Below are 25,645 nucleotides of genomic sequence, written 5' to 3' on the forward strand. Positions count from 1 at the left end.
AAATTGCTTGTCCAGCTTCTTCTTCTGCACCCGCTTGGGAAAAGGCGGTGGAGGATAGATCTGTTTCTCCCCTGTATTACCCTCAGGAGGAGTGTGCTCAACAGTAGTCTTCCTTGGTTCCACTTCTTCATCTTGTTGCTCTACTTCTTTCTCATCCCCAACTTCTTTAGTCAACTCTTGAGTTTGTTCGGGATTCGCAACCTTTCCATACCTCAAAGTGATTGCCTTTACCTGCTCCTTAGCTTCCCTCTTTCCTGGTACTTCAGTGTCACTGGGTAGTGTACCAGGCTGACGATTTAGCAAGGTATTGGCAATTTGCCCAATTTGATTTTCCAAGGTCTTGATAGAATCATCTTGACTTTTGCACATAAGCTTCAACTCCTCTAATTCAGATTTTTCATCATCTTGTTGCAGTTGGAGTTGTTGTCTTGGTGCCTACCGCGGTTGCTGAAAACCAGGGGGTTGTACTACTTAGCTGGATACTGCTGATAAGTCTGTTGAACCGCATTCTGAGTGTTGCTCTAACTGAAATTAGGATGATTGCGGTTGTTGGGATGATAGGTGGCTGGTATTGGTTGCTGCGATTGCTGGAAGTTGCTCACAAACTGAGCTGATTCATTAGAAATTGTGCACTGATCAGTCTCATGGGCACCAACACATAGCTCGCAGACACTGGTGATTTGATTAACTCCATAATTAGTCAAAGTGTCCACCTTCATCGTCAAAGCCTTAAGTTGGGCAGCGATAGCAGTTGCTGCATCCAACTCCAGAGTTCCTGCGACTTTTCCCTGAGTCAACCTCTGGGAAGGATTCTGGTACTCATTAGCAGCCATCAGTTCAATTAGTTCATAAGCTTCATCGTAGCTCTTAGCCCACAAGGCTCTTCCTGATGCTGCATCAAGCATGGGTCTAGAAGTAGCATCCAATCCATTGTAGAAACAGTTGATAATCATCCAATCAGGCATGCCATTGTGTGGGCACTTCCTTAGCATCTCCTTATATCGATCCCAAGCCTCACACAAAGATTCTCCTGTTTGCTGAGCAAACTGGGTAAGAGCTTTCCTGATTGCAGCAGTCTTCACCATAAGAAAGAATTTAGTGAGAAACTTTTACGCAAGATCCTCCCAAGTGGTGATAGACCCTGCTGGTAGAGAGTGTAACCATCACTTAGCCTTATCCCTTAGAGAGAATGGGAAGAGGCGTAGCTTGATAGCATCTTCGGTCACATCATTAAACTTGAAGGTGTCGCAGATCTTGATGAAATCCCTGATGTGCATGTTGGGGTCTTCAGTAGGAGAACCCCCAAACTGAACTGAGTTCTGTATCATCTGAATCGTGCTTGACTTGATCTCAAAGTGTTAGCCCTGATGGCTGGTCTGATGATGCTTGACTAAATGTCATTAATCTTAGGCTGAGAATAGTCCATCAAAGCCTTCGGATTTTCCGCTTGATCACCCATCTCTACTAAAGCTGGTTCTTCAACTTTCTCTTCTTCTTCTTCCTTATTTTCTTCCTCAAAAACTTCCTTACGAACCACTATCGCTTCCTCCTCGGCTTGATCCAGATTTCTCTTACGAGTACGCGAACGCGTATGCATACACCCTCGCTAGAGTACCTGAAATAAAATAAGGAAACAGCTAAGTAACAATGTCCGAGTCAATGAACTTTAACGGCCACTGATGGAAAATACATAAACTAATAATTAACACTGCAGTCACCGGCAGCGGCGCCAAAAACTTGTTAGTCGCTAAACACGCGCTAATAATACACGCAAGTATACGCGTTCACAAGTAGTATAGAATATTTTCTAGTTCGTTCCCATAGAGACTGTATTGGTTAACTAATTAATTCACGCACTTAAACAACAATGTATGGTTATTATTCAATGCTAAGATGATAACAAATTGAGGTTGTTTATAACTAAGAATTAACTAACAATTATAACTAAGAGAATAAGATTGATTAAATTAATATATATGACAAACATGGGATTCTAACTTCATTAAATACTTCATTCAATAGCCTTATTGTTCTCAACCTTTGCATTCAATGGTGATAACACTAATCAGACAACACGAAACTGATAAACGCCAACTTTCGTTGCACGAGTACCATACTACCAAACATCTAAAAAAGAGATAGAAGCTGAATAGACACCAATTATATTGAGACCCTATATGTCTATAGAATTTGACAACATAACGGTTTAAGCACAAGTTATCTATCTTGATTATACAGGGCAAGTAAGATGGTTAAAATTACCTACGAATCATGCATGAGAATACATGAACCTATGCTAGCATGGCAAGTTCTAAATCCTTAAATTCATTGTCGCTTCATTAAGAATTAACACGCTATCTTATAATTTTGCGACGCTCATAAGACGAATACGCACAACCAATACTAGGATATCATATAATCACCACATACTAAGGCATCGAAATAATTTAACCAAAGAAATCCATAAATAAATCCGCTAGAATCCCACGATAATGATTAGTCCATAATCAGACTCATCATCAACGTGGGTTCCGATGAAAGCATGGTATAACAAACGTAGTCTTTATAACGAATAAATAAAACCAAGTACAAAACAAGATTAAGGTTCACAAATAAGAAAACTAGCATCCAAATACAACTTAAAATAAAGATTCACAAGTAAAACAAGATCTTCTTCGTCTTCGTTGAATTGTGCTAAAAACGGTCTTCTTACGGCTATCCTTGCGCCCTGGTACGTCTCCCTCATGAAAACGTTCTTATTTGAATATATTGCAATCTGGAAGTCTCCCCACTTAAAATCGAATTAGAATCAGGATTCATATTTTTTGCACTTGCGTGGCCGCGCGCTATCACACCACGGGCGTGCTGCCTTTCTGGAATCCTGGCGCGGCCGCGCTGCCGTCCTTCTAGGAAAAAATCAGATTTCATCTTTTTCCTTGCTGCTTCGAGCCGACTTTCCACGAGCTTTTATTCCAACACCACCTTGACACCAAATTAGCACCAAAACAATGCTAATTCACCTAATTCACAGATTAATGCCTGAAATGTAAAAACACTAGAAAACACGTTAAAACACTTAACAACTTGAGTACAAATGCATCAATCCAAAGCTTATTAGAACATTATAAAGTATCATAAACGCCACTCAACAGTTTGCTGCAGGTACCCTATTGAAGAACTCCATCCTGTAATGCAACCACAGGAAGACGGTGTCCGTGGTCAGAGACCTCCAGGGGTAATTCTGGACGGAAGGCCTCCTCCTGTAGTCAATGAGTGTCCTCATTGGGGATGTGGGGTAAATCCGGGTGTGTGCTTTGGGAGCTCTGTCTCTGTAGTCAATGGGTGTTCTCGTTGGGAGACTTCGGAGTATCCTGCACTTTGCACCCAAAAGCTTAGGATCACTTGTTCTGCAATCTGATAGGGGCTCCTTATCCGGGGGACAAGGATGCGTCCAATATTTGGGGTGAACCACGGATATACCTGTGTCCATGGACTAGAGAAACAGCTGGTAGCGGAGGGTTACCCTTGGACAGGGAGATGCCTTATCCGTGAAGTCTCGAAGTCGCGGACGAGCCTTGGGCTTTTGTGGTTGGGCCTCATCGGCGGACATTCTTAAATCTAGTAGAAGGCAGTTTCCGGTAGGTTTCCTACTGGGTCTCGGGACAAGAGATCTAAGCCTATTAGGTTTCTTGTTCCCCAAGAACTACATTGGCTTGATTCCCTATAAATAGGGATACGTAGGCAAATTGCAAGGGGTCGGAAGCGAGAGCGCGAAGGAGCCACCACTAACACTAAGCAATCTCAGCCACCAATAACAACTACAACCAAACACTATTCATATTTTCCGAACACTATTCATCAGATCCACCGATTATTGTTCACGTTTCCGATGAAGAACCACCGTCACAGATCTTGTTTCCGGCTACGAACCTCAGGCTTTGTTACTCCCAAATTCCTCCGTCAACAAAACTGAAACGTACATGGATCATCTCACACACAAGCAAGCGACTCAATATATGGTAGAGCACGACAATACCTTAGACCATCATCATTATAAAACTTGTAACCGATTGGAGCATACTCCCAGAGCTTTTTCACAGTTTTATCCACAAGGTTGTAATGCACAATCTTACCACCAGGTATCTCCAAGACCAAAAAAGATTCATCATCTTCTTCCCTTCCTCTCCTTCCTAGTGAAATAATATTAAATGCATAGCCATACCGGTTATTTTTTATTATTTCTGGAAATACACTAGAAATTGCAGATAGATCAACTTGATACTTCACAAACCACCAGGAGTGATCTATTGCCATCTCATACACATCGAACAAACTAGTGAAATCAGAATTGACTTCAATAAGATGCCAATGGCCCTCAAACTCGCCAAGATAAAAAGCTACAAGATAAGTTTCCACTCATTCATACACATGCATTTGGACCGTCCTTTTGTGCTTTACATGCATTGACAGTTGCTCTACTTTCTCTTCATCAACTTTGAAGTACAATGAATATGGATCATCTCTCCAAGTATTATTGTGAAAAGAATTATTTCACCAGTGAACAGAACCATTCCAGAATCTAGAATTTCCGAATTCCATGTACTTTGGTGCGGTAAAAGGTTCACCAGAGACTCTCCACAATTGAGTTTCAGATGAATAAATCTCTATCTGTAAAAGTTTACCAGAGGTTCGAACACAAACAACTTTGTAGGAAGGTGACTTTAAAGAATCAAAGGCTAAACTCATTCCAAGAACGTGTTTTGAATATTCACGTCTGATTCTAGGAAGGGTGGCAAATTGGCTAGTTGTAGGGTTGTACACATAATATCTGCGATTGAACTCACGTGCTTGATGGCTAGCACATAATAACAGGCCATTGCATGATTGAAGAACGGATATGCCTGAACTTAAAGGGTCACGAGTAAAATTAAGAGTTTTGAAGGGGATTGGGCTAACTTCGGTGATGTCAAGAGAAATGAATTGGTAGTCAGGGTTGCTGCTGCAGCTGGAGCTACGGAAGAAGAGGGCAGATGCAGAGGGTGGGAGAGGGTAACGAAGACGAATAAAGCGTGGATCAGTAATGAGAGATAACCACTGTTTTGATACAGAATTGAAGCCCATAAGTGTCTTTATGGGGACAAGCAACAGGATCTGAATCAGAAGGTCTTCGCTTGAAGCAACTATGACCGCAGATGCTATTATAGCAGAGGATTTCAGGCCAGAATCACATGAAATGGGAGAAATTTGTTTGGTTGTTCGGCTTCTCTTAGCTCCCATCTTAATCATAATTGATTCCAAGACTATCTGTTAGATTGATGTTTAATACAGAGACATTCTCCATATTTATATGCACACTGGCTTTTTGGCCTCCAAAACCTTGCAGTGTACTCCTAATTAAATAATGTTACTCCCTACGTCCCTAAAAACATATTTTTAATTTCGTATTAGTATTAAATATAAAAATTTCATTGTATTAAAGTACTTATAAATACGAATCCAACAAGATCACTCATGACTATACTCATAACTATATTTGATATTATAGATTAGATGTAAATTAATAGTCAATGGCGTATCATAAATAGTGTCAAAGTCAAAATAGGAAACGTATAATGTGACAGGACGGAGGAAGTATCAGATTACCGGTCACTACATTGTAAGGATTTCTCAAACACACTTTGCTCTAGTAAACAACGAATCAGTCAACTAAATTAGTCAGACCATCAATCAGTTGACTTTTGATAAGGGCTTTGTTGTCTCACATTTTCTTTCGATCTTGCTATAACGAACATAATTCAGGCATATTCTGTTTGCCATAATTGCTGGCTGCTGCGCATAAGAACAGAAATGTAAGTCTGATTTAGTTGTTATGCAACTCTGATCTAAATTCTTTGCCACACATTTGAACAAAACAATTTCGCCTTGAAGCAAAATGTTTAATCTTGCCAGGTATATTTGGTCAATTTCTTGAACTCCTTTCATTTACCATCTTTTTGTACAATGTAGGCTTTAAAAAAACACGAGAAAAAAAGTACGCCTGAGTCTCCACCATCTGAGTAATACTTTTCCAGTAATTGTGATAAAATTATTACTTCCAGAAGGCTGTTTGGGTGCATCTGCATAACAGTTTCCTGAACTTCCCCTGCATTGAATTTTTGCAACCAAGCTTAATTGAATTAATCATCTACTTTGCAATTTACAAAAATTACTAACTCGCCAATGTCATTCTTTAATGGCCTTCCCGATTTAAATAAACCCGTAAAATATTCTATTAACAATTCTGCAATCACATTAGATAGTACACCAACATTTCAAGATCATCTTTTTCCCTCACATTTATGAATTCAGACTCTATTTAATTTTCTTCTCATGCAAATGAATACTATTCTACATATCAAAATGAAATGTAAACCGTTTAGTGTGCTTTCTACCACATAATCATAATGCTGTGATCAAAACAGCACAACTTAAAAAACCATACCTAAAATAATATCACATGGCATGATGGCACTAGCAAGTTTTGTGATAATTTTTGACTTAATTTCAGCATGATGGTCTGAATTTTAATTTTTTTGCACGAAAATGGCTCATATATAATAATAGGCACCCGCATGACCGAATTTTAATTTTTTTAACGAACGATTGCATTCCGTCAAATCAGTTTAACAGACATTAGTTTTGTAGGGGTAAATTCGGAAATGTAAAATTAAAGCTATATATACATATTTGTATATATAATCAGAAGGGCGGAAGGGCAAGTTACAAAGTTTGATGAAATCAAATTATTCTTGACAGAGTATCATCGCATACTAATTAAGGATTAATAATTAATTGAGTGGTGAACAGTTTATCACTGAAAGTTTTGAAATTTTGAGTTGAACTTCCATTTGGTCCTGAACTTTCTAGCAAAAGGCTTCTTACTGTTCCCACATTGTCGATCAGGCCACTGAATCACTCCCCACTCTGACATAGAAAACATCCCCACTTTGGTCTTGTTTTTTGATATCAATCAGGCCACTGAACCAAAGCAAGCAACCACTTACTCCTTTAGTGATAGTGGTACTTGCATATGCTGTACAAGAGCAGTTCTCCGGGCACTTTATCTTACATTCCTCAAGTTTCATGCTCATATTATACGATGAGCTCCCTGTATATGGCAATTTCATGTTTGACTGCCGTTTAAAGTCATCTTTATTATTGCAATTTAATGGTATCTTTCGGGCACACCCCTCTGAAAAATTTAAACTACTCCAGGCCTCAATATTTTTGGGCTGGAATCCATCTAAACAGATACAAAGAGAGTCATTGTTACAGCTTCCAAATTCCCCACAGTGTGGGTAAACATCACAGTATTTAGGCTGAAGCAATACAGACGGATTCCACGCTCTAAAACCGTCAGTTCATGTGTAGATAGAGTATTACTTGCCCATCAGGCTCTGTGCTTATCCTCAGAAGCACTGATCTATGAAAAAGTTCATACTTATAATATATGTCTTACTCATTCGACATAAACTCAGATATAAATGTATCACTTGGGTCCCAAGTAGGAAAGCCAATGAATCTAACACCATTCTAGGGACCTGTTCACGTATCTAGCTGATCCATTCCATATGACTAATTTTGGACAACCACTGACATCAAGTTCAAATCGGAAATTTCCTGGAGAATGATCAATAGTGCTTTTCCATGATTTTAAGTACCATTCTTGCCCAGTTGCCAAATTCTTTCCTAACCTCATGCCTGTTAGAAGAGTGTTATCAGGAAAATCAAAACTTTGCCAAAGAAAATTTGCTGGATCAGAGTCATTATCTCCTCGAATAACAAGATTTCGCGAGTCTAATAGTTGTGCCATGGGATTCTTCAAATATTTTGACGAGTTTGAAAACCATATTATGTTGTTTCTACCATCGAGAATATTGATATATAGTTCCCTCGCTACTTAAAGTTAGCATGCCCGATGAATTAGTAAGGGGTGCATCTTTATTGGCAAGCCATGCTATCGTCTCAAATGCCCTCTTGTATCATATGCTTAAGTACCAATTCTTTGAACTGCCCAGACTAAAGAAACCAAGTTCAAAATCACCATTACATAAACTCGATGTCGTAGAACTTGTCCTTCCTCTCTTCTGATTATATATACAAATATATATGTATAGCTTTAATTTTAAATTTTCGAATTTACCCCTGCAAAATTAACGTCTGTTAAACTGATTTGACAGAATGCAATCGTCCGTTAAAAAAATTAAAATTCAGTCATGCGGGTGCCTGTTATTATATATGAGCCATTTTTGTGCAAAAAAATTAAAATTCAGGTCATCATACTGCAATTAAGTCTAAGTTTTTAGATAAATCTTTTAATTTCATTTTTCGTAATACAACCGCATGTACACGGATGTGGGAGATGCGGATTCCACATAATGTATTTAGACGCATGATATTTTAGACCTTATGTCATCGCACATTGTCTATAAACATGTAATATGTGTGATATTTTGGGCCTAGAATATTAGGATTAAATTTAGTTGTTTTACTAGTTGTACAACTAAAAAACCTGCTCCACAATATAATCCTAGAGATGGCCTAGTAAAAATAGCAAACAAATGGCTAGCTAGTGCACATTACAAACGGATAAGCTTTGTCAGTTTTAACATTCCACTTCCCGCGAAAATCTCACCCTCAATATTTCAACAAACCCCTTTATCTCTTTTCCTTTCACCCTCCATTACCTCTTTTCTTTCTCCATTTTCATCATCATACACAACTATTTCACATAATCATTTTTTTTAAAATTGTGAAAGACACATATATGTGCAAGATCCAAGATTCCAAGCTAACATCTATCTACAATTGAAGATTCAAAGCTATACTACATGCACATGCATGTTTTCAAGATCCAAGCAATAATCACCATTTTACGAAACTAGACAATTACAAGCACTAGTAATTATATAATCTTGTGCACTCACAATGCAATGAAGAATATTGCATTTTCGCGACTACAATGTCGTCGACTCCACCTCATGATGATTCTTCAGATCATAATTTACAATCTACTAACACAAATAATCCCGATTCATCGCCATCTACCCCGTCGATTGTGAAGCTGAGGAAAATTCCTCCTATTCCAATACGACAAACTCAGGATACATCATCTGATTATTCAGAAGAATGTAGTGATGAAGATGATGATGATTCTAATAATGATGAAGATCCTGTCATTGTTCAGGCTTCGGCTCTTGGCCTTAATCATATTCGGACACGATCCGATCCCTCTCGTCTTCGATTCTCTTCTTCTTTAGATCGAAAAAATTCTAATTTAGGTAAAGATGATCAATTGCCTCCTGAACCGCCTAAAGAAACAGCTAAGCTATCTATTCCTCTTCAACATGCAATTACCTTGGAACCAGGTGATTTCAATTACCCATTTTTTAATGTATTATTTCAATTTTATTTTTATTTGTAGAATTTGTTTAGACTATATTTGTACATGTATATGTCGATAATCTTGTTGAGATAATGCCAGTATTAATATTCGTGGAAGCTTAATAACTAATAAGTCTACATAGTATATTTTACCTGCTTGAATTGTTCATTATCTGTTATTTTTCTTGGCTTTTGAACATTGTATTCGAGAAATACGGATTAAGTGCAAAAGTAATCACTTCAAGTAGTTTATGAATACAGGCTTGAAAATGCAATGGGGTCAATCCAAATCTACAAGAATCACAAGCTCAATCCCATCAGGAAGTGAGGTGTGCCAGCTATTTTTCGGTTTACTTTCAGAGGATTACTATGTTCGTATGCATTTTCATTTTGTTTGTTGTAGGGTCACCATGCTGCTTTGGCGAAGGAGATTCATTCTCCACGCTTCCAGGCTATACTGCGTGTTACTAGTGGTCGTTATAAGAAGGCATCAGATATCAAGAGTTTTTCTCACGAACTTAATTCCAAAGGTGTGAGGCCTCTTCCATTCTGGAAATCTCGAGCATTTGGTCGGATGGAGGTATCAATCTTTTCAGCTAGAGCATTTTTTTGTACCCTTTGAATTTTCTCCCTACTTTCAGTTTTTTTGGTTAATGGTAAATATTGCTCTACTTTAAGTCAGCGAAAAGATATAAAAAAAATTGCTCTAATTCCACAGTTAAAAGCTCATTTACTGGCATCTTTTCAGGAAATCATGGTAATGATGAGGTCCAAATTTGACAAGTTAAAGGAAGAAGTTAACTCTGACTTGGGTATATATGCCGGGGACTTGGTTGATATACTTGAGAACACTTCAGAGTCTCATCCAGAATGGAAAGATAGTTTGGAAGATCTATTAATTATGTCCAGACGATGTGCTAAAATGCCATCAAGTGAGTTTTGGACAAAGTGTGAACGCATTGTTCAGAATTTAGATGATCGACGTCAGGAACTACCAATGGGCACCCTCAAACAGTTACATACTCGCCTTCTATTTATTCTAACTCGATGCACTAGGCTTGTACAGTTCCATAAGGAGTGTGGCTACGAAGAAGACCATGCTTTGGGTGGAGTGTACTCTGAACAAATTAATGCGACCTCACACCAGGAATTCAATAGCTCATTTGGTGGGAAGGAGGCAAGACATGGACAGTCCAGGAAGAACCGTGCCAGTATCCGAAGAAATTTGGCTAATAGTCAAGGTAAATCTAACCAAAATTTAGAGGCCAAGGTTGACACCGCGGAGGTTAGCACAGCCAAAAGTACTGCTTCATCAACTGGAAGCATTAGGATGGCATCCTACAAAAAGCTTCCATCACCATCTCCAAAGAAGCGGATAGGCGTGGAAACTGCTGATATCTCATCTAAGGATAAAACAGAAAGTATGCAACTGAAAGATGAAATAAATAGGGCTGATGACAGTTTCAGGACATCAGAACCGGTCATATGCACTTCTGATCATTCAGGTACACCCTTGAAAGTACAAAGAGTTGCTTTGGGTATCGGAGGAGACCATCCCCTCGTAACATATGAGAACTCATTAATCTGTCGTATATGTGAGGTTGAAATCCCCACTGTACATGTTGAAGAGCACTCTAGAATTTGCACAATTGCTGACAGATGTGATTTAAAGGGTTTAACAGTAAATGAACGACTTGACAGAGTTGCAGAAACTCTTGAAAGGATACTTGAGACATGGACTCCAAAAGGCACTGACTCTGCTGTAGGAAGTCCTGAGGTATCGAGAGTGTCTACCTCAAGTGCATCTGAAGAATTGGATGATTTTTCCCCTAGACGACACGGTTTGTCTCGCCGATTCTCGGAGGACATTCTCAACTGTGTCCCTGAAGTTGATTCTGCATTTTCTGACAGTCTGTCTCCTGAGATGCCATGTGAAACACGTGGAATTTTAACACCGAAGAAAGCCTCATCACATGGTAGTTTGACGCCCCGATCACCATTATTAACCCCACGAACGAACCAGATTGAATTCTTAATGAGTGGAAGGAAAAACATATCTGAGCACGAAAGCTATGACCAGGTACCTGCATCAATTATTAAAAGAAAACTAGATTAGTCATATTTTCCTGTCTTCTATCATCTGAAGTCATACATATTAGCTCTCTATTCAGTTATCATTTGAAGGCAGATAAAGAATACAACATAACAGATGACTAAAGCATTTACTTGTTTCCTTTGTTTGAAACCTCGTGCCTCTATTTCCATTTCCCTGCTTAGACTTCTACTTCTTATATTTTTATAGGCCGGCCTGCACAATATATGCATACGGATATGGGGAAGTAATATGCTTTATTATAAAATTTTGGTTAATAAATTGTATTAGTGGCTGGAGTTTAACTCGCGTGGTGAACCAGAAGTGAAGAATGTAAAGACATTCCATTAGAACAACTAAAATGTGATAGTTGTAATAACTTTTCAATCTAAAATATGTATCCTCAAATATTTCTAGGAAAAGAACATTTTATTGTTCTCACTTGAACAATTCTTTTTTGCTGTCCCTGTTCTTGTAAGAATATAATGAAACTAGTTCAATTGCATGTTTTTATTATGTTACCATTGATTGACAGATAAATAAGCTACTGGAAATTGCTCGATCTATAGGCAATGTTAACACAAATGAGTACAGCGCGCTGGAGTATATGCTTGATCGTCTGGAAGACCTCAAATACTCCATCCAAGATAGAAAGGTGGACGCGCTAGTTGTTGAAACCTTTGGCCGACGAATAGAAAAACTATTGCAGTGAGTTTTATTTAGTTAAAAACTATTGCAGTGATTTAAATACTTTTAAATACGTTCTCTACTTCGGTACATATTTAAATTTTATATCATCCCTTGTGTCTTTTGGTGGAGACATGAATTACATGTCTGAAGTATCTCAAATTTCTTAAATTCCATGTCTGTATATGCATCTAATTTTGCCTATAAAACTCCACAGGGAAAAATATGTGCAGCTGTGTGGCCAGATTGAAGATGAAAAGGTCGAATCATCTACCAACGTGGCTGATGAAGATAGTTCGGTGGAAGAAGATGCAGTTCGCAGTTTGCGTGCTAGTCCTGTTAATCCATATAATAAGGATCGAACATCTATTGAAGATTTTGAAATTATAAAGCCCATTAGTAGAGGGGCTTTTGGACGAGTTTTCTTGGCCAGAAAAAGAGCAACGGGTGATTTATTTGCTATTAAGGTATATGCTAATTTCTTGTGAGGATGAAGTGAAATGAATTACATTTATTTACCCTAAAAATGAATTTGATACATATGAAAAAAACAGTTCAGTTTTGTGTTTCAATGGTTTTATACTAGCATGTACTAATTCTTGTTAAGTACAGTGCATAGCTGAAGCAAGATTTTTTTTTTCCTGCCTATTCATTTAAAAATTTGACTTAATAAGTAGCCGTAAAAATTAGTGTGAATATGTTCCCTACAGGGTGTTGTAAGCTAAACTATTACAACAAGTATAATTTTGTGCATCAAAACAAAGTCTATAAATGCAATGGGCACCTGGTTACGCTTCATTTATTTGGTTTCTTTTCAGGTTCTAAAAAAGGCTGATATGATTCGTAAAAATGCAGTTGAAAGCATTTTGGCTGAACGTGATATCCTAATTTCAATTAGAAATCCATTTGTGGTGAGTAGGTCACGACGTTGTAACATGTTAAACTACATGCTGTTTGTGCACATATGTTCTAATGCAGCCATAGTTTTTGTGATAAACAGGTCAGGTTCTTTTATTCCTTCACGTGTCGGGATAACCTATACTTGGTCATGGAGTACTTAAATGGAGGAGATCTGTACTCTCTACTGAAAAATCTTGGCTGCTTGGAAGAAGACATGGCACGTGTATACATTGCAGAACTTGTAAGGATAAGATACTGGTCTTCATCTACTGTATCCTTATGTCGGACAGGGGTCAAGGACTTGAGACAATTCATTCTAAAACCTATTATCAAGTCAAAAGAATTCAATGCTCTAAATTCATACTGCTTTAGAAGTTGAGTAAAGATCTTAACAAAAAGAAATTCTTCTAATAAGAAAAAATTGCAGTGCTTCATGTAAAGATTCTACACTTTCGAAGCCAAGTAAACTCCCTATCAAAATTAATTTACTCATAAAAAATTTGGGCTTACAAGTCACATTCACTACTCATCTACTATAACTAAAAAAAGCACAGAACAAATTCAGCAGCTAATGTAACTTGACCTTCATATTTTAGAATATATCAGACATTCTATAATTTACCTAATAAAAATTACTTAATAATTTATTTTCAAATAATAAATATAAAATAATCGAGTATCAGAATTACCTGCAAGATATTGCTCTTCAGTCCATTTCCATTATTATCTTACCAGTATTTCTTACCCTTATAATTCTGAAATTCTACTTACAGGTCCTTGCTTTAAAGTATTTGCATTCTATGAATGTTATTCATAGGGACTTGAAGCCTGACAACTTGTTGATAGGTCCAGATGGTCATATCAAGGTCAATAATACAATCTTGTTTTTCCAATTGTTTGCATAAGACATTCACCATGTCATTATTTGGTTTATGAGATGCAATGTATATTTGCGATAATCATTCTATGACTTTCAAAAAGTGTCCAATTCTATGCCCCATCCTAGGACATTGTTGATTCAGTTGTGTGTAATTTAAATAACGCAGTGTTCTCTGTGAAGGGTATTAAAGATATTTACTGAAATTGTCAAAAAAAAAGGATATTTACTGAAGTCATTTTTTACCATGTCAATTGGTAACTTCTTGAATGTTTTTTTGTATAGTTGTACATTAGTTGCCATTTAAAACAATAACATTGTCATAGGGAGAGGGATTGGGGGTGAGGGGAGGGAGGATGAGCCTTTGCCAGTTGGATATTGTCAATCATTATTGCTTTTTTTTCTTTTTGCTAAAATTGTCTTTAACGTTCTTTCCTTTATCGGTATCTTTTATGTTAGGCTGTTCTCTCCAAGAACTAATAGATGCAATACAATGTCTACTGTGCACTGATTTTTCCATGTACAAGCCAGGTTTTTATTTAGAACTTGCAATAAGCCGAAAACATGGTACAATCCCTGAATGCGGATGCCCCCACTCTACTTACATTTATAGAATGATGTGTATATTCCTTGCTGTTTGTCAGATGATCTTACACATGTCAGAAGATTGTTTTCCTATAAAGCCATGATGTTTTGTGCTGTATGGAGGTTTAATGAGTCAAACCTAAATTATGTTCTGTGAAGCTCATCTGAAGATCTTGTTTACACCCCTGAATTCTAGATTTGTTTAGTGGAGTACTTAGATTGAAATTGCCTTATTTTACTCTTTATTGTCTTGTTAATAAAGATTACAAACAAGCAGGAATTAAACAGGATCATAAAGAGATTATGTTGCAAATTGCTTAACAAAGTTATTGTCCTATTCAACTTCTATGTTTCTTCTGTGCTTAAAGACTTAAATGTCTGTGATGTTCCATGTATGTCATACATGTTATAACCACATCAACGCTGTATTTGTTGGTAATACTTGTGTCTCACTTTCTAATATATCCTGTCACAGTTGACAGATTTTGGACTCTCCAAAGTTGGTCTTATCAACAGCACAGAGGATTTATCAGGCCCGTCAGTCAGCGGTGCTACTGCTGTTCATGATGAATCTGAAACAGACACACAATCATCAATAAAAAAAGACCAGCGCCAAAAGCATTCAATTGTTGGCACCCCTGACTATCTGGCACCTGAGATACTTCTCGGCATGGGACATGGTTTAATTTCCTATTACTAAGTTGATCATTTTAGTGAAGCTGCTAATAGTTTTCAATTCCTATTTCTTTTACATAGTATTATATTTCTCTCGCTCCATCCTATTCTGTAGGTGCAACAGCAGATTGGTGGTCAGTAGGTGTTATTCTTTTTGAGCTTATTGTTGGTATCCCCCCTTTTAATGCAGATCATCCTCAGGTAGGCCACATTACTCTATCAGTCGACTTGCATCCAAATATGGCAATTTTGTTAGTAACATCAATACTAACCAGAGGATAAAGGGTTGCTGACATCAAACTTCCTGTGTGTACAGCCCTGTATGTTGCCTTGTTAATTAGTATTACATGAGATGCACGAAAACTTAATAATAAATGATAAAATATTACACGGAGGAGGTGAAAATGTCTAAATTATTAAAGAAAAACTAGAGTTGGGGCAATAATTAGATGGAATATGAGAGCAAATGAGAGTGCATCCTAAATAGCCTGTTGGCAAAGATTCATCTCCCACCCCGTCCTCCCATGACAAGGGTATGAGTTATACTTTTCACACCTCCTCTCCTTGCACTTCCTATAAACTATGTAACCTATCAAAAAAGTAAATGAATTCAACACTAAGTACACATCGGAAAAAGAAAATTTAGAATACAACAACAAACTCAACTTTTTGGCCACGTTCTAAAAGGATGTTTTGAATGTGATACTGGTCGACTAGAAGGTCAATACTAATAATTGTATCCTTATGCGCAGAAAATTTTTGACAACATTATGAACCGAGACATACCTTGGCCTAAAGTCCCAGAGGAAATGAGTTGTGAAGCATATGACTTGATTGACAAGTAAGCTGTATTACATATTCAGAGTCAACATATAGATTAGCCTATTTTTTCCATTTCTTATTTCTGTGTTACTGTTAATTGGGTAATCTGAAATGAGTCGTGGACCTAAAGTTCATATGGAACTCATAATTTAATATATTTGCATTTAAATTTCAAATTTAGCCTGTAATTTTATGTACTTACGAATTACTGATTTGCAATTCAGTTTGCTAAATGAAAATCCAGTTCAAAGACTAGGTGCAACAGGAGCTAGTGAGGTACCATAATTTTTATTTGATTCTCAACTGATATTGGCAATCAAAATTTATAAAACTCTCTATGATGCACTGTTCTGGTAGGTAAAGGATCATCCTTTCTTCAAAGATATAAATTGGGACACACTTGCGAGGCAGAAGGTCATCCTATGTTTTTCCTTCATTTGTGGAAGGCATGCCGATATATGTAAAAAGTTCAAATACTGAAAATTTTCAATTCTCGCAGGCTACATTCATACCAACAGCCGAAGCACTTGACACAAGTTATTTCACAAGTCGGTATATTTGGAATCCAGAAAATGAACATCTTCATGGAGGTAGTGACTTTGATGATATGACTGACACAGCCAGCCATTCATGTAGCAGCAGTTCATACAGCAACATGCAGGATGAAGATGTATGTATGCATACTAAATATACATGAATACGTCGTTTATTTGCTTTTACTTAACATCAGTTTGCTATGTAAACCGTAAAGAATTACATCACCTGTAATCCAATTTTCATCTCTTACCTATAAAGAATGTAGTGGCGAACTTGTTAGAAATGATATCTAATCAGATTTTTCTTCATACTTACATCCTATTACAATCCGCCACAATACTCTTGGTGTAAAGAAATTTGACTTTCCTCGTTGCTAAGGGCAATCAAAAATTAGGGAAGATGTATTCTTTGGATACTAACATCGAGTGACATTGATGCAGGGGGATGAATTTGGCAACTTGACAGAATTTGGCGGTCCAACTCTTGATGTGAAATACTCGTTCAGTAATTTTTCGTTCAAGGTAAAACATCTTTTATTGATATTCATATTATTGTAGGTAGTTCTTTTTTTTTGTATAGTTTCTCTGAACTTTATGATATAAGAACATTAGAAGAATCGACTGCAGGAGGTGTCTTCATTTTCCACAGGTGGCCATTTTGACCTTTATCCTAACTAAACTGTTATTGCTGTTTGTTGCAGAACTTGTCTCAGCTTGCTTCTATCAATTATGATTTACTTATCAAAAGTGCTAAAGAATCAGTAGAAGCTTCAAAACCAGATGCTCCCTGAAAAAATCCCATTTTTCCCAAGAAATTTCATCGTGCTTTCTCAACTTTGCTTTCAGATATCTCATTCCTACCTTTTCCAGATCTAATAATACAACTCACAGTGAAAATGTGAGAGAAGGTAATGCATATACGCGGCTGAGATATTTCACAGTAACTAGCAATGATTTTAGTTAAGATGATGGTGAGTGAGTGGTGTTCTGTTGTAAGATCATCCTCGAAAAGATTCTCTCAGATAAAAATGGACCATTGAAATTGGATACTGAAAATTGTTCTTGACGATTCTAAAGCGTTCAGAAACTGTTTGCACAAAGCAAAAATTGTAAGAAGAAATGCACATATGTTTTGGGTAGGTTTACAAGTCAATGTCATAGCTTCTCGAATTTGATTCTTGTGTTAAACGTAAACGAATCTACTTCCATAAAGTTGGTTCTGCACTAAGCTTTGCCTAGACCTGCATTTTAGTTGTCCAGCAACGCGCAGCTGCAGCTTCAGATATTTGCTTTTGATGGTGCATAGCAGCACAGATGTCGTTGTTATCAAAAGAACATGCTGCAATCTGCGTGTTCTGCTCTTTTTACTGATCTGTACACAAAATATAAGGGATGCCCGAATAGTTCTCATTTTTAAAATTGGTGTGTTTCATACTTATGTTGATTTTCTCTATATTCCCTCCATCCCGATTTTCTTGTCCACTATTTTTATTATCGCATGTCACAAAAAAATTATTCACTTTTAATAATTATGGTAAATAAAGATGAATAAAAGGTAAAAATATGATAAATATGATTATTCAAATTCTATATTATGGACTATGGCACCTATTAATTTATTTGGTTTAACTAAATAAAATGTGGATTTTGATTGATGAAAAAAAATGGGGGAGGGAATAACTATTAATCCAAACTAAAAAAAATATTTACCTCATTTTTACGGAATGTGTTTATTTAACTAGCGGAAAAAGGTATGTACTACATTTTAAGTTGAATTATTGCTTACGTATTTACGTATTGATCATCATGTTAAAAACATGGGAGTAATGACGGAGAATTAGCGGGGAACAATAAATAAATTTCAACTAAACTTCGTGAAAAGCAATCAATTTTTTTAAAAAGATGAATCGATTTTTCACATCAAATGTTTCAATTAGAACAAACTTATGAATCATTTCTTTCATCCAAAGTTATTTTTGTCATAAACAAGTCAAAAATGATTTTAAATTTTGATTGAATTTGAACAGTTTTGTCAATGATATAACATTTTAAAGTATAAAAATAACAAAAAAGTAATAATCAATTTCATAAAATCAAAACTACAAAACTACCCATATTTGCAACGCTAAAAATCAATTAATAACTTGTATTAATTCAAATATTAAATAATTAATTAAACAACTTCACGCCCCTCCTGTGTGTTTGACAATTGACGGTTTGACTGTTACAATTATTTACCAGAGGTAAAAACTGCCCCTTTACAGACGACAGAGACCCGGTTAGTTTACCCATTTGCCACGTTCCGAGCAGAAGATATACAAAAATCAATCCAACTTTTAATCATTTTCTTTACTCTCTCTCTCTCTCTACGATTTAGTGATTTTTCAGTTTGAGCACAAGGTGTTTGACAAATTGCGTAGCTGAACAGAAATTATAAATCTCGCTCATTGTAAAAACAAAGCAGAGATAGCAGAGTAGATCGTAACGATGTGGAGACGAGCGGCATCGTTGTCTCATCTCTTTTCTTCCTCCAAATCATCTCTACTTTCTCCGGTTTGTCATCTGTTCAGTTTCATTATACAATGCTCATTGTAATTTTATTTTATATCATCATTTTCTTCGACATTACTGTATCTGATTTTCGAGAACTATTCGGTGCTATTTACTTGTTTTTACGTTATGATTGTTACTGTATTTAGTAAAAATGTCGATGTTATTTACGTGTTTTTTAAGCTTATGATTCTCACTGAACTTTGTGAACAAGTAGGTGATGTAACAGATCAACACTGATTTGCTGTAAACAATAGTGTAGTATTCTGTGTTGGTGTGATATCATGACTCATCATGTGAAGTAATAGGTGCTATTAAGTTGTCTTTAGGCTTTATTTGTGTGTAGCAGATTGAGTGCGTTGAAGTGTGTTGCTGTGTTATTGTGGATCCAGATTCAGTTATGCACTAGAGTCAGTGTTGAGTGTTGAAATTTTCGGATGTTACTTTTTGAGGCAATGTTGTATTAGTAGGCATATGGTTAACTATTTGACAAAATATTGTGTTAATTTTAATATTGGCTGTCTTTTGTGTTTTGATCTGTATTTACAAAAAAAAAGAAAAAAAAGTAGGGCGAGAAGGCATACCTGGTGTTTCTATCCAGTCAATTATTCAATCTGAGGAATAAATCTAAATAGAAGAATATGTTAAGGACGGTAGTCTGCATCTTATCTAGATTTTCTATGTTAAATTTGTTATTACTTTATATTCAGATTGCTAAGAATATAGAATTTACATATTGCTTTCTAGTAAAACCTTTAGAGTTTGGTCACCTTAACATTGTATCTGAACTCATGTTTGGGAGAAGTCTAGTAGACGAATTATAAAGGCGGCTCAGTTGTGGGAGTGAGGGAGAGTGTTAAAAGTATGAAATCTATATAGTCGCTTCTATTAAGACTTTAAGATTTTGGTGAAGTTGTCAATCTACAACTTCTGCAATTGTTGTTTTATACTATTTAACAATTATTGCCCGATGCCTGATGCCTGCATACAACTGTTGTCTGATATTCATTAACAATTATTGTTCGAAATTTCAGGCAAGCTATGGACCGAAGATCTGGGAAACACTTAGTACGGAAGTATTAAAACAGGTCTAGAAAATTCTTTGATTTGTTTTTATTAGAATAGCGAGAATTATTATTTTGCACAGATCTCATCTAACATATTATATTCATATTCTAGTTTTAGGCCGTTATTATTTATTTATTTGTAGTTTTCTTTTTTTATTTTAATCTGAATATTGGAGAAATACTGATGTCTTTTTGACTGTAAAGTTAGTGATGTCTATACATCCAGTTCCAAAATGATTTCACCCTTTAGATAATAAATTCTTCTTACTTGTCCTTGCTGAAAAGGATATCTATGATCTAGTAATCTATTTTTTCGGGATGTTATATTTGTTAATATGTATACTCATTTGGATGCAGCCGGGAGGTGGAATCTTCTCAAAAGATAGAACCCCATTTATCACCTTTGTCTTGGGTAATGGACTCTACTTAATAAAGTCATTTAAATTTCCATTTCTGTTAGAAGTGTGATTCTGTTTTTTTTCCTGTATTCTTATTCATCTTTCAGCACATTTACTATATATATATTCTTGCTGTCTAGAAACTTGTGGAGAAGTTAATCTGCACTTCCTCTGTGGATTTAAGATATAAGACCTTTGTGGTTCACATGACGGTCTTACTTACCCTTCTTGCACAGCCAAGATACTTTCAAACTGACTATTATGTACACTTCTTACCACAGTACTCAAATAGTGATAGTGCTAAAGCTTAAGATTTATACTTTCAGGAGGCCCAGGTAGTGGAAAAGGTACACAATGTTCGAGGATTGTTGACACCTACGGATTCACCCATCTAAGCGCTGGTGATTTATTAAGGAAAGAAATAACTATGAATAGTGAAAACGGGTAGGAGTCAAGATTTTGTCCAGCTAATAATGTCTTCCTCTGTACACCTTCCCATTTTGTGAAGTAGTGCACTGATGCTTTGATATGATTTCAGCGCCATGATTCTTGACACAATTGCAAAAGGAAAAATTGTTCCTTCAGAAGTGACAATCAGACTAATTCGAAAAGCAATTGAATCAACTGAAAATGATAAGTTTCTTATTGATGGATTTCCAAGAACCGAGGAAAACCGTATTGCGTATGAACGTATTGTGAGTTCTCATGATTTATTAATACCCATATTTGTATTCTGCCTCTCTAACATTGTACATGAACAATGTTGCTGTATTACCCAGTCTTGGTGAGAAAATATAAGGTCATTTGATCCTTGCAAAATGATAAATATAAGAATGTTAGGTGCAGATCGGAGCAGAACCAAATATTGTGCTCTTCTTTGATTGCCCTGAAGAAGTGATGGTGAAACGAGTGCTAAGCCGTAATGAGGTGCTTTTATATCATTCAGCCATATTAAAAAGATAAACTAATAAGCTTCTCATGCTTCTATATAATCTTATGAGGAAGGGTAAGAGGTGTTTTTGTTTTGGTGTAGGGGAGGGTTGATGATAATATTGATACGGTTAAGGAACGTCTTAAAGCATTTAGATCTCTGAACCTTCCCGTCATAAATCACTATTCCAACAAAGGAGTACTTTATAAGGTATGTTTCTTCCAATTTGTTTTTAAATTATCATGCTAATAGATATACATAATGCTAATGTTTATCAACCAATTCAATGATTGAAACTTTTTACCATCAGTAGTATATTGTTTCTAGTACTGGGTGTTACTGGTCAGGTTTATTATGTTTTTTTAATTATATTTTCTGTATTAATGTTCTTGTCCAGGTACGAAGTTAGTTTTACTTTTGCAAATCTCCTTGGAGGTATGTTTTTAGTGATGGTATGTAGATTTTTCTAATGGGGTTTTTGCCTGCAGATTGATGGTACTGGAACAGAAGACGAGATCTTTGAACGAGTTCGTGCAGTTTTTGATGCATGGAAGTATGTGCTTTTCTTTTGTTCTATGATGCAAATAAGATAAGATCTACATTTGTGGGTTATAGCCACTTCTATTTTATTAATTTGTTTTTTCAAAGTAAAGTTGGGGGTGTTTCGAAACCTTATGTGTTAGGTCCAGTTAAGCATGATAATTTTTTAACATACAAAACTGTCTTTTGTTTCCAGATAATCGATGTGATCCAACAGGCGTTCTTCCGAGAAGAAAAAACAAGTTGAAAAAAAGATGTTAAATGAGATTTTCTGATTGCACTTACCTTGTTATTAGTTAAAAGTATGCGCGGTCTAGCCAAGAAGTCTCAAGTTGAAGGTTAAAGTGGTTGGAGGGAGCACCTAATATGAAAAGATTGGTTTTCCTTGCATCTTGTAAGCAACAGTTTCATGTAGTACGCCTGCACATAATCTCAAAATATTAAACCTATGTTATAGGTATACGAATATGTTTCTTGTACCTTATGAAAATGTGGGGTTCTCTCTGATACTCAAAAAGGTCGGGTTTATGTATTAATGTGACATAAAAGTTAAATAGAATGAGAACTCGCCCAAAATTCTTCATTAGTGTCCGTTTATCTTTTTGATAGTACATGTTTGTCCGTGCCTAAATTTTTTATTGATTTGGTTCTTTAATGATACTAGTCTATAACCAGTGTGATGGATGGTTATTTTAATCCTTAGGCACCCGTATAAGAATCGAATAGATATACATAAAAACTAAAACAGCGTGAGCCCTGTTTTAACAATCATGGGACCTTTGATCTACGATTATTTTGATGAAGTTCATGAAAAAATATTTAGTGGAAGATTTGATTTTAAAGATTTGAATATGAGTGTGTCAATACAACTATTTAGCAGTTTAGATGTGTATGCAAATCCTGAAATCAAATAATAAGGTACTAGGTCTCTCTACGCGCTTAAAACAAATTTTATTAGACCCTCCTAATTTTGTCTTAAATATCTTTATCCACAATGAATCATATGGTTAATGTTGAAACCAGCAATCCAGTATATATGCTGCTACAGATCATTGGCATGTTGTGATTTTTGCGTTTTATGTTTATCTGAGTTTTGATTGCATATAGAAAGTACATATACACGGAATCCTATTGGCAGGAGTAACAAAACTTCCTCTGTATGTACTCGGTTGCGCAGTTCAGTAGCTTGGTTCAGCTTTTGGCTACCGTGATGATGATTAAAAAGTAATAAAGATTGTTCGTTATGATCAGCAGATAAACAACTGTTCAGATTTATTGTTTTACATAGAAGAATATATTCATGCTATATGGAACTCGGAAGAAATTAAAGAAGAAGATGATAGAATGATGATCGAGGAAGAAACGAAAGAGTCCAGCTGATCCTAAACAGAATAGTTGCTAGGTAAGTAGTTAATTTTGGACTGTTTAGTAACGCAAATCATTAGAATTCATAACCAGGATTTTTTGATCGAAACTCTGTTCTATTTTCAAACTCTTATTATCAAAAGAACAGAGTTACCTTTTCGAAATGCATACTTTTATGGTATTTTTTAAAAAATATTATTAATATTTGGAAAGATAATAATAGTCGAAATCAACTTATCACCTAAAACCTCATCATTTTTGCATAAACTAAAATAGACTATAGATCGTTATAACTCAATTGATAAGAGTTTATCCGTCGATTCCCAAGTTCTAGGTTGGACTCTCGTTCACCCAAAAGAAACTTGTTCAGCCCAGCAGAACCCTATATACTAAACAGGCGTTCATTCTTCTCAGGCTTAATTACAACTTGAACCTTAAAGTATAATGATGTGTACACATAAATCCTTGAAGATAAAACTTGTACACAGCAACCCCTTATGTATCAAAAGTGTATATCTTGACCCGCGCAACAAACACTCCTAAATCGTTAAATGGTAGGTATCGTTTGAGGGTTATCTCAATAAATAAATTCGATAGATTCATCTCATGTCATATAGGAGGGAGGTTAATGTATTGGACGTATAACTGACTTAAGACTTGGAGCGAAAAAATAATTTTTTACCCCGAAACTTGCCTGAAAATTTGAGATTTCATAATTCGAAATTTTTGGCCGAAATAAGGGTCATGATGTATATATTTTGATACATCAGGGGTTGACGTGTATGACCTCTTTCTTTAAGGGTGTATACGTACATTCGATCATACTTCGGGGGTTAAGTTATAATTAAGCCTTCTTCTCAGCAGCCTCACCTGTCTCCATGGAGTCTATAATTAATTGTTTATCAGAAGATCTGATTGACTTGATTTTCATAAGACTGCCTGTCAAGTACATTTTGCGAATCAAATGCGTTTGCAAATACTGGAATCAAATCATCAGCAGTAAGTCTTTTTGTAACTTCCATCTAAATCATAAGAAAAGCTCCTCAAACACACAGAAATATCTCCTGTGCGACCACTGCGATGGCTACTCTGCAAACCTCATTGACACCGAATCATGTGTTTTTATTAAAACTACTTCTTTAGGACACTATCGAGCACCGATATTCGGAATAAATTCACAATTAACGGTTCATGGAATATGTGATGGGTTGTTATGCTTATCGGATAATAAACTAAATTCTATATGTTTATGGAATCCTATTGCCAGGAGAGTGAAAATAGTTCCTACACATGATCATGGTGATGGTGTTGAGACCCCTAGTCTGGCTTTTGGTCGTCACGACGATGATTACAAGGTAATAAAGATGGCTCAGTTTGAGGGAATATACAAAGTTTGTGTTTATAGCCTAAGTACTAATGACTGGAAGGTTTATAACATTGATGTTCCGGATAACATTCATCATTTTTCCAGTGTCGTCTTTCACCACCCGTACGCCAGCTTAGTGAACGGTCTTGCATATTTTTTAAAAGTAGAAACTCTTCAAAATTTTTGTCTTGATTTGAGTCGTGAGAGGATCAAAGCAGTATACTTGCCAAATGCTCCAGGACCCTCTGCAGATTTAGTGTGTCGCCTGATGTCGTTCTGAACTTTATATTTGAGAAGCGATATAGGATGAAAGCAGACGGAGAATCAATAGCCCTTATAGAATGTGGCAGTCTTAATGTTAGTAATGGTGAAGATGTGGTGATATGGATACTGAGACAAAGTGGCACAGGCGAGTTTTGGTGGGACAAGAAGTTGAGTCTTGATTTGAAAAACAGTCGTGCAGTAGGGTTTATAGATGAGGACAAAGTTATGGTGAGGATGGATGATTAACCTTGAGACTAGTCAATTCACAAAGTTCAAATCTCAGCAGTGTACTGTGAATTATCCGAATTCGCGTAAATTATTTTGTGGAGAGCCTAATTCTACTTGATGAAACCATAGATCCATTTTCTTCTTTTAGCCATGCGACGTTTATATTGGGTATTTATGTTCAGAAACAAAGGAAACAAAGATGGTTCAGGTTAAAAGGGAGATATACAATACAAGAACCAACAGAAGTTCAGACACTGACAAGACAAATAGATTACGCAACTCCTGCAGAATTGTTCTGTAACAAATTAAACATTGTAAAAGCATTGTTATACATATATA

The 25,645-nt window shown here is 36.1% G+C and overlaps 4 protein-coding genes and 1 non-coding gene across 6 annotated transcripts; 3 read left to right on the forward strand and 2 right to left on the reverse strand.

The window, feature by feature from the left end:
- Nucleotides 1–963: 963 nt before the first annotated feature.
- LOC141709110 (small nucleolar RNA R71) lies at nt 964–1,070 on the forward strand. Its single transcript, XR_012569703.1, has one exon. It is a non-coding gene; the product is annotated as a small nucleolar RNA R71 (small nucleolar RNA).
- A 2,920-nt stretch (nt 1,071–3,990) lies between these two features.
- On the reverse strand, nt 3,991–5,277 carry LOC141703091 (F-box protein At5g07610-like). The gene is made up of 2 exons (XM_074506697.1): nt 4,569–5,277; nt 3,991–4,397 (listed from the first exon to the last, which is right to left on the reverse strand). Exons 1-2 carry the CDS (start codon nt 5,275–5,277, stop codon nt 3,991–3,993), a joined length of 1,116 nt encoding a protein of 371 aa, XP_074362798.1.
- A 1,661-nt stretch (nt 5,278–6,938) lies between these two features.
- Nucleotides 6,939–7,852, reverse strand: LOC141703098 (G-type lectin S-receptor-like serine/threonine-protein kinase SD1-1). The gene is made up of 2 exons (XM_074506702.1): nt 7,581–7,852; nt 6,939–7,386 (listed from the first exon to the last, which is right to left on the reverse strand). The coding sequence occupies exons 1-2, from the start codon at nt 7,850–7,852 to the stop codon at nt 6,939–6,941; spliced, it is 720 nt and encodes a 239-aa protein (XP_074362803.1).
- Nucleotides 7,853–8,739: 887 nt separating this feature from the next.
- LOC141708690 (putative serine/threonine protein kinase IRE) lies at nt 8,740–18,048 on the forward strand. Its single transcript, XM_074512441.1, has 17 exons — nt 8,740–9,407; nt 9,685–9,752; nt 9,827–10,003; nt 10,172–11,503; nt 12,051–12,223; nt 12,420–12,669; nt 13,021–13,113; nt 13,203–13,343; nt 13,876–13,968; nt 15,040–15,244; nt 15,355–15,440; nt 15,992–16,080; nt 16,286–16,337; nt 16,419–16,475; nt 16,561–16,731; nt 17,039–17,119; nt 17,299–18,048. Exons 1-17 carry the CDS (start codon nt 9,002–9,004, stop codon nt 17,386–17,388), a joined length of 3,564 nt encoding a protein of 1,187 aa, XP_074368542.1. The 5' UTR covers nt 8,740–9,001; the 3' UTR covers nt 17,389–18,048.
- Nucleotides 18,049–18,815: 767 nt separating this feature from the next.
- Nucleotides 18,816–22,669, forward strand: LOC141708691 (putative UMP-CMP kinase 2). Of its 2 annotated transcripts, none has more exons than XM_074512442.1 (9): nt 18,816–19,150; nt 20,182–20,235; nt 20,572–20,626; nt 20,939–21,056; nt 21,151–21,307; nt 21,453–21,539; nt 21,646–21,753; nt 22,032–22,096; nt 22,280–22,669. In XM_074512442.1, exons 1-9 carry the CDS (start codon nt 19,085–19,087, stop codon nt 22,281–22,283), a joined length of 714 nt encoding a protein of 237 aa, XP_074368543.1. In that variant the 5' UTR covers nt 18,816–19,084; the 3' UTR covers nt 22,284–22,669. The 2 variants fall into 2 exon arrangements, with proteins under 2 accessions (XP_074368543.1, XP_074368544.1); XM_074512443.1 differs by having other exon boundaries at nt 18,817–19,150; nt 21,459–21,539.
- The last annotated feature ends 2,976 nt before the right edge of the window (nt 22,670–25,645 follow it).

This window comes from Apium graveolens, chromosome 2 (assembly GCF_009905375.1).
Source record: "Apium graveolens cultivar Ventura chromosome 2, ASM990537v1, whole genome shotgun sequence".
Classification (NCBI taxonomy): domain Eukaryota; kingdom Viridiplantae; phylum Streptophyta; class Magnoliopsida; order Apiales; family Apiaceae; genus Apium; species Apium graveolens.

Coding starts and splice junctions, on each gene's coding strand:
- LOC141703091 (XM_074506697.1), bottom strand. CDS start 5,277: ATGGGAGCTAAGAGAAGCCGAACAACCAAACAAATTTCTCCCATTTCA. Junction 4,398..4,568: donor AAATTCTAGATTCTGGAATG/GTTCTGTTCACT, acceptor CTTATCTTGTAG/CTTTTTATCTTGGCGAGTTT.
- LOC141703098 (XM_074506702.1), bottom strand. CDS start 7,852: ATGGCACAACTATTAGACTCGCGAAATCTTGTTATTCGAGGAGATAAT. Junction 7,387..7,580: donor TCAGCTAGATACGTGAACAG/GTCCCTAGAATG, acceptor TGACGGTTTTAG/AGCGTGGAATCCGTCTGTAT.
- LOC141708690 (XM_074512441.1), top strand. CDS start 9,002: ATGTCGTCGACTCCACCTCATGATGATTCTTCAGATCATAATTTACAA. Junction 13,114..13,202: donor CAATTAGAAATCCATTTGTG/GTGAGTAGGTCA, acceptor TGTGATAAACAG/GTCAGGTTCTTTTATTCCTT. Junction 15,441..15,991: donor TTAATGCAGATCATCCTCAG/GTAGGCCACATT, acceptor CCTTATGCGCAG/AAAATTTTTGACAACATTAT.
- LOC141708691 (XM_074512442.1), top strand. CDS start 19,085: ATGTGGAGACGAGCGGCATCGTTGTCTCATCTCTTTTCTTCCTCCAAA. Junction 21,308..21,452: donor GTATTGCGTATGAACGTATT/GTGAGTTCTCAT, acceptor TAAGAATGTTAG/GTGCAGATCGGAGCAGAACC. Junction 21,754..22,031: donor ACAAAGGAGTACTTTATAAG/GTATGTTTCTTC, acceptor TTTTGCCTGCAG/ATTGATGGTACTGGAACAGA.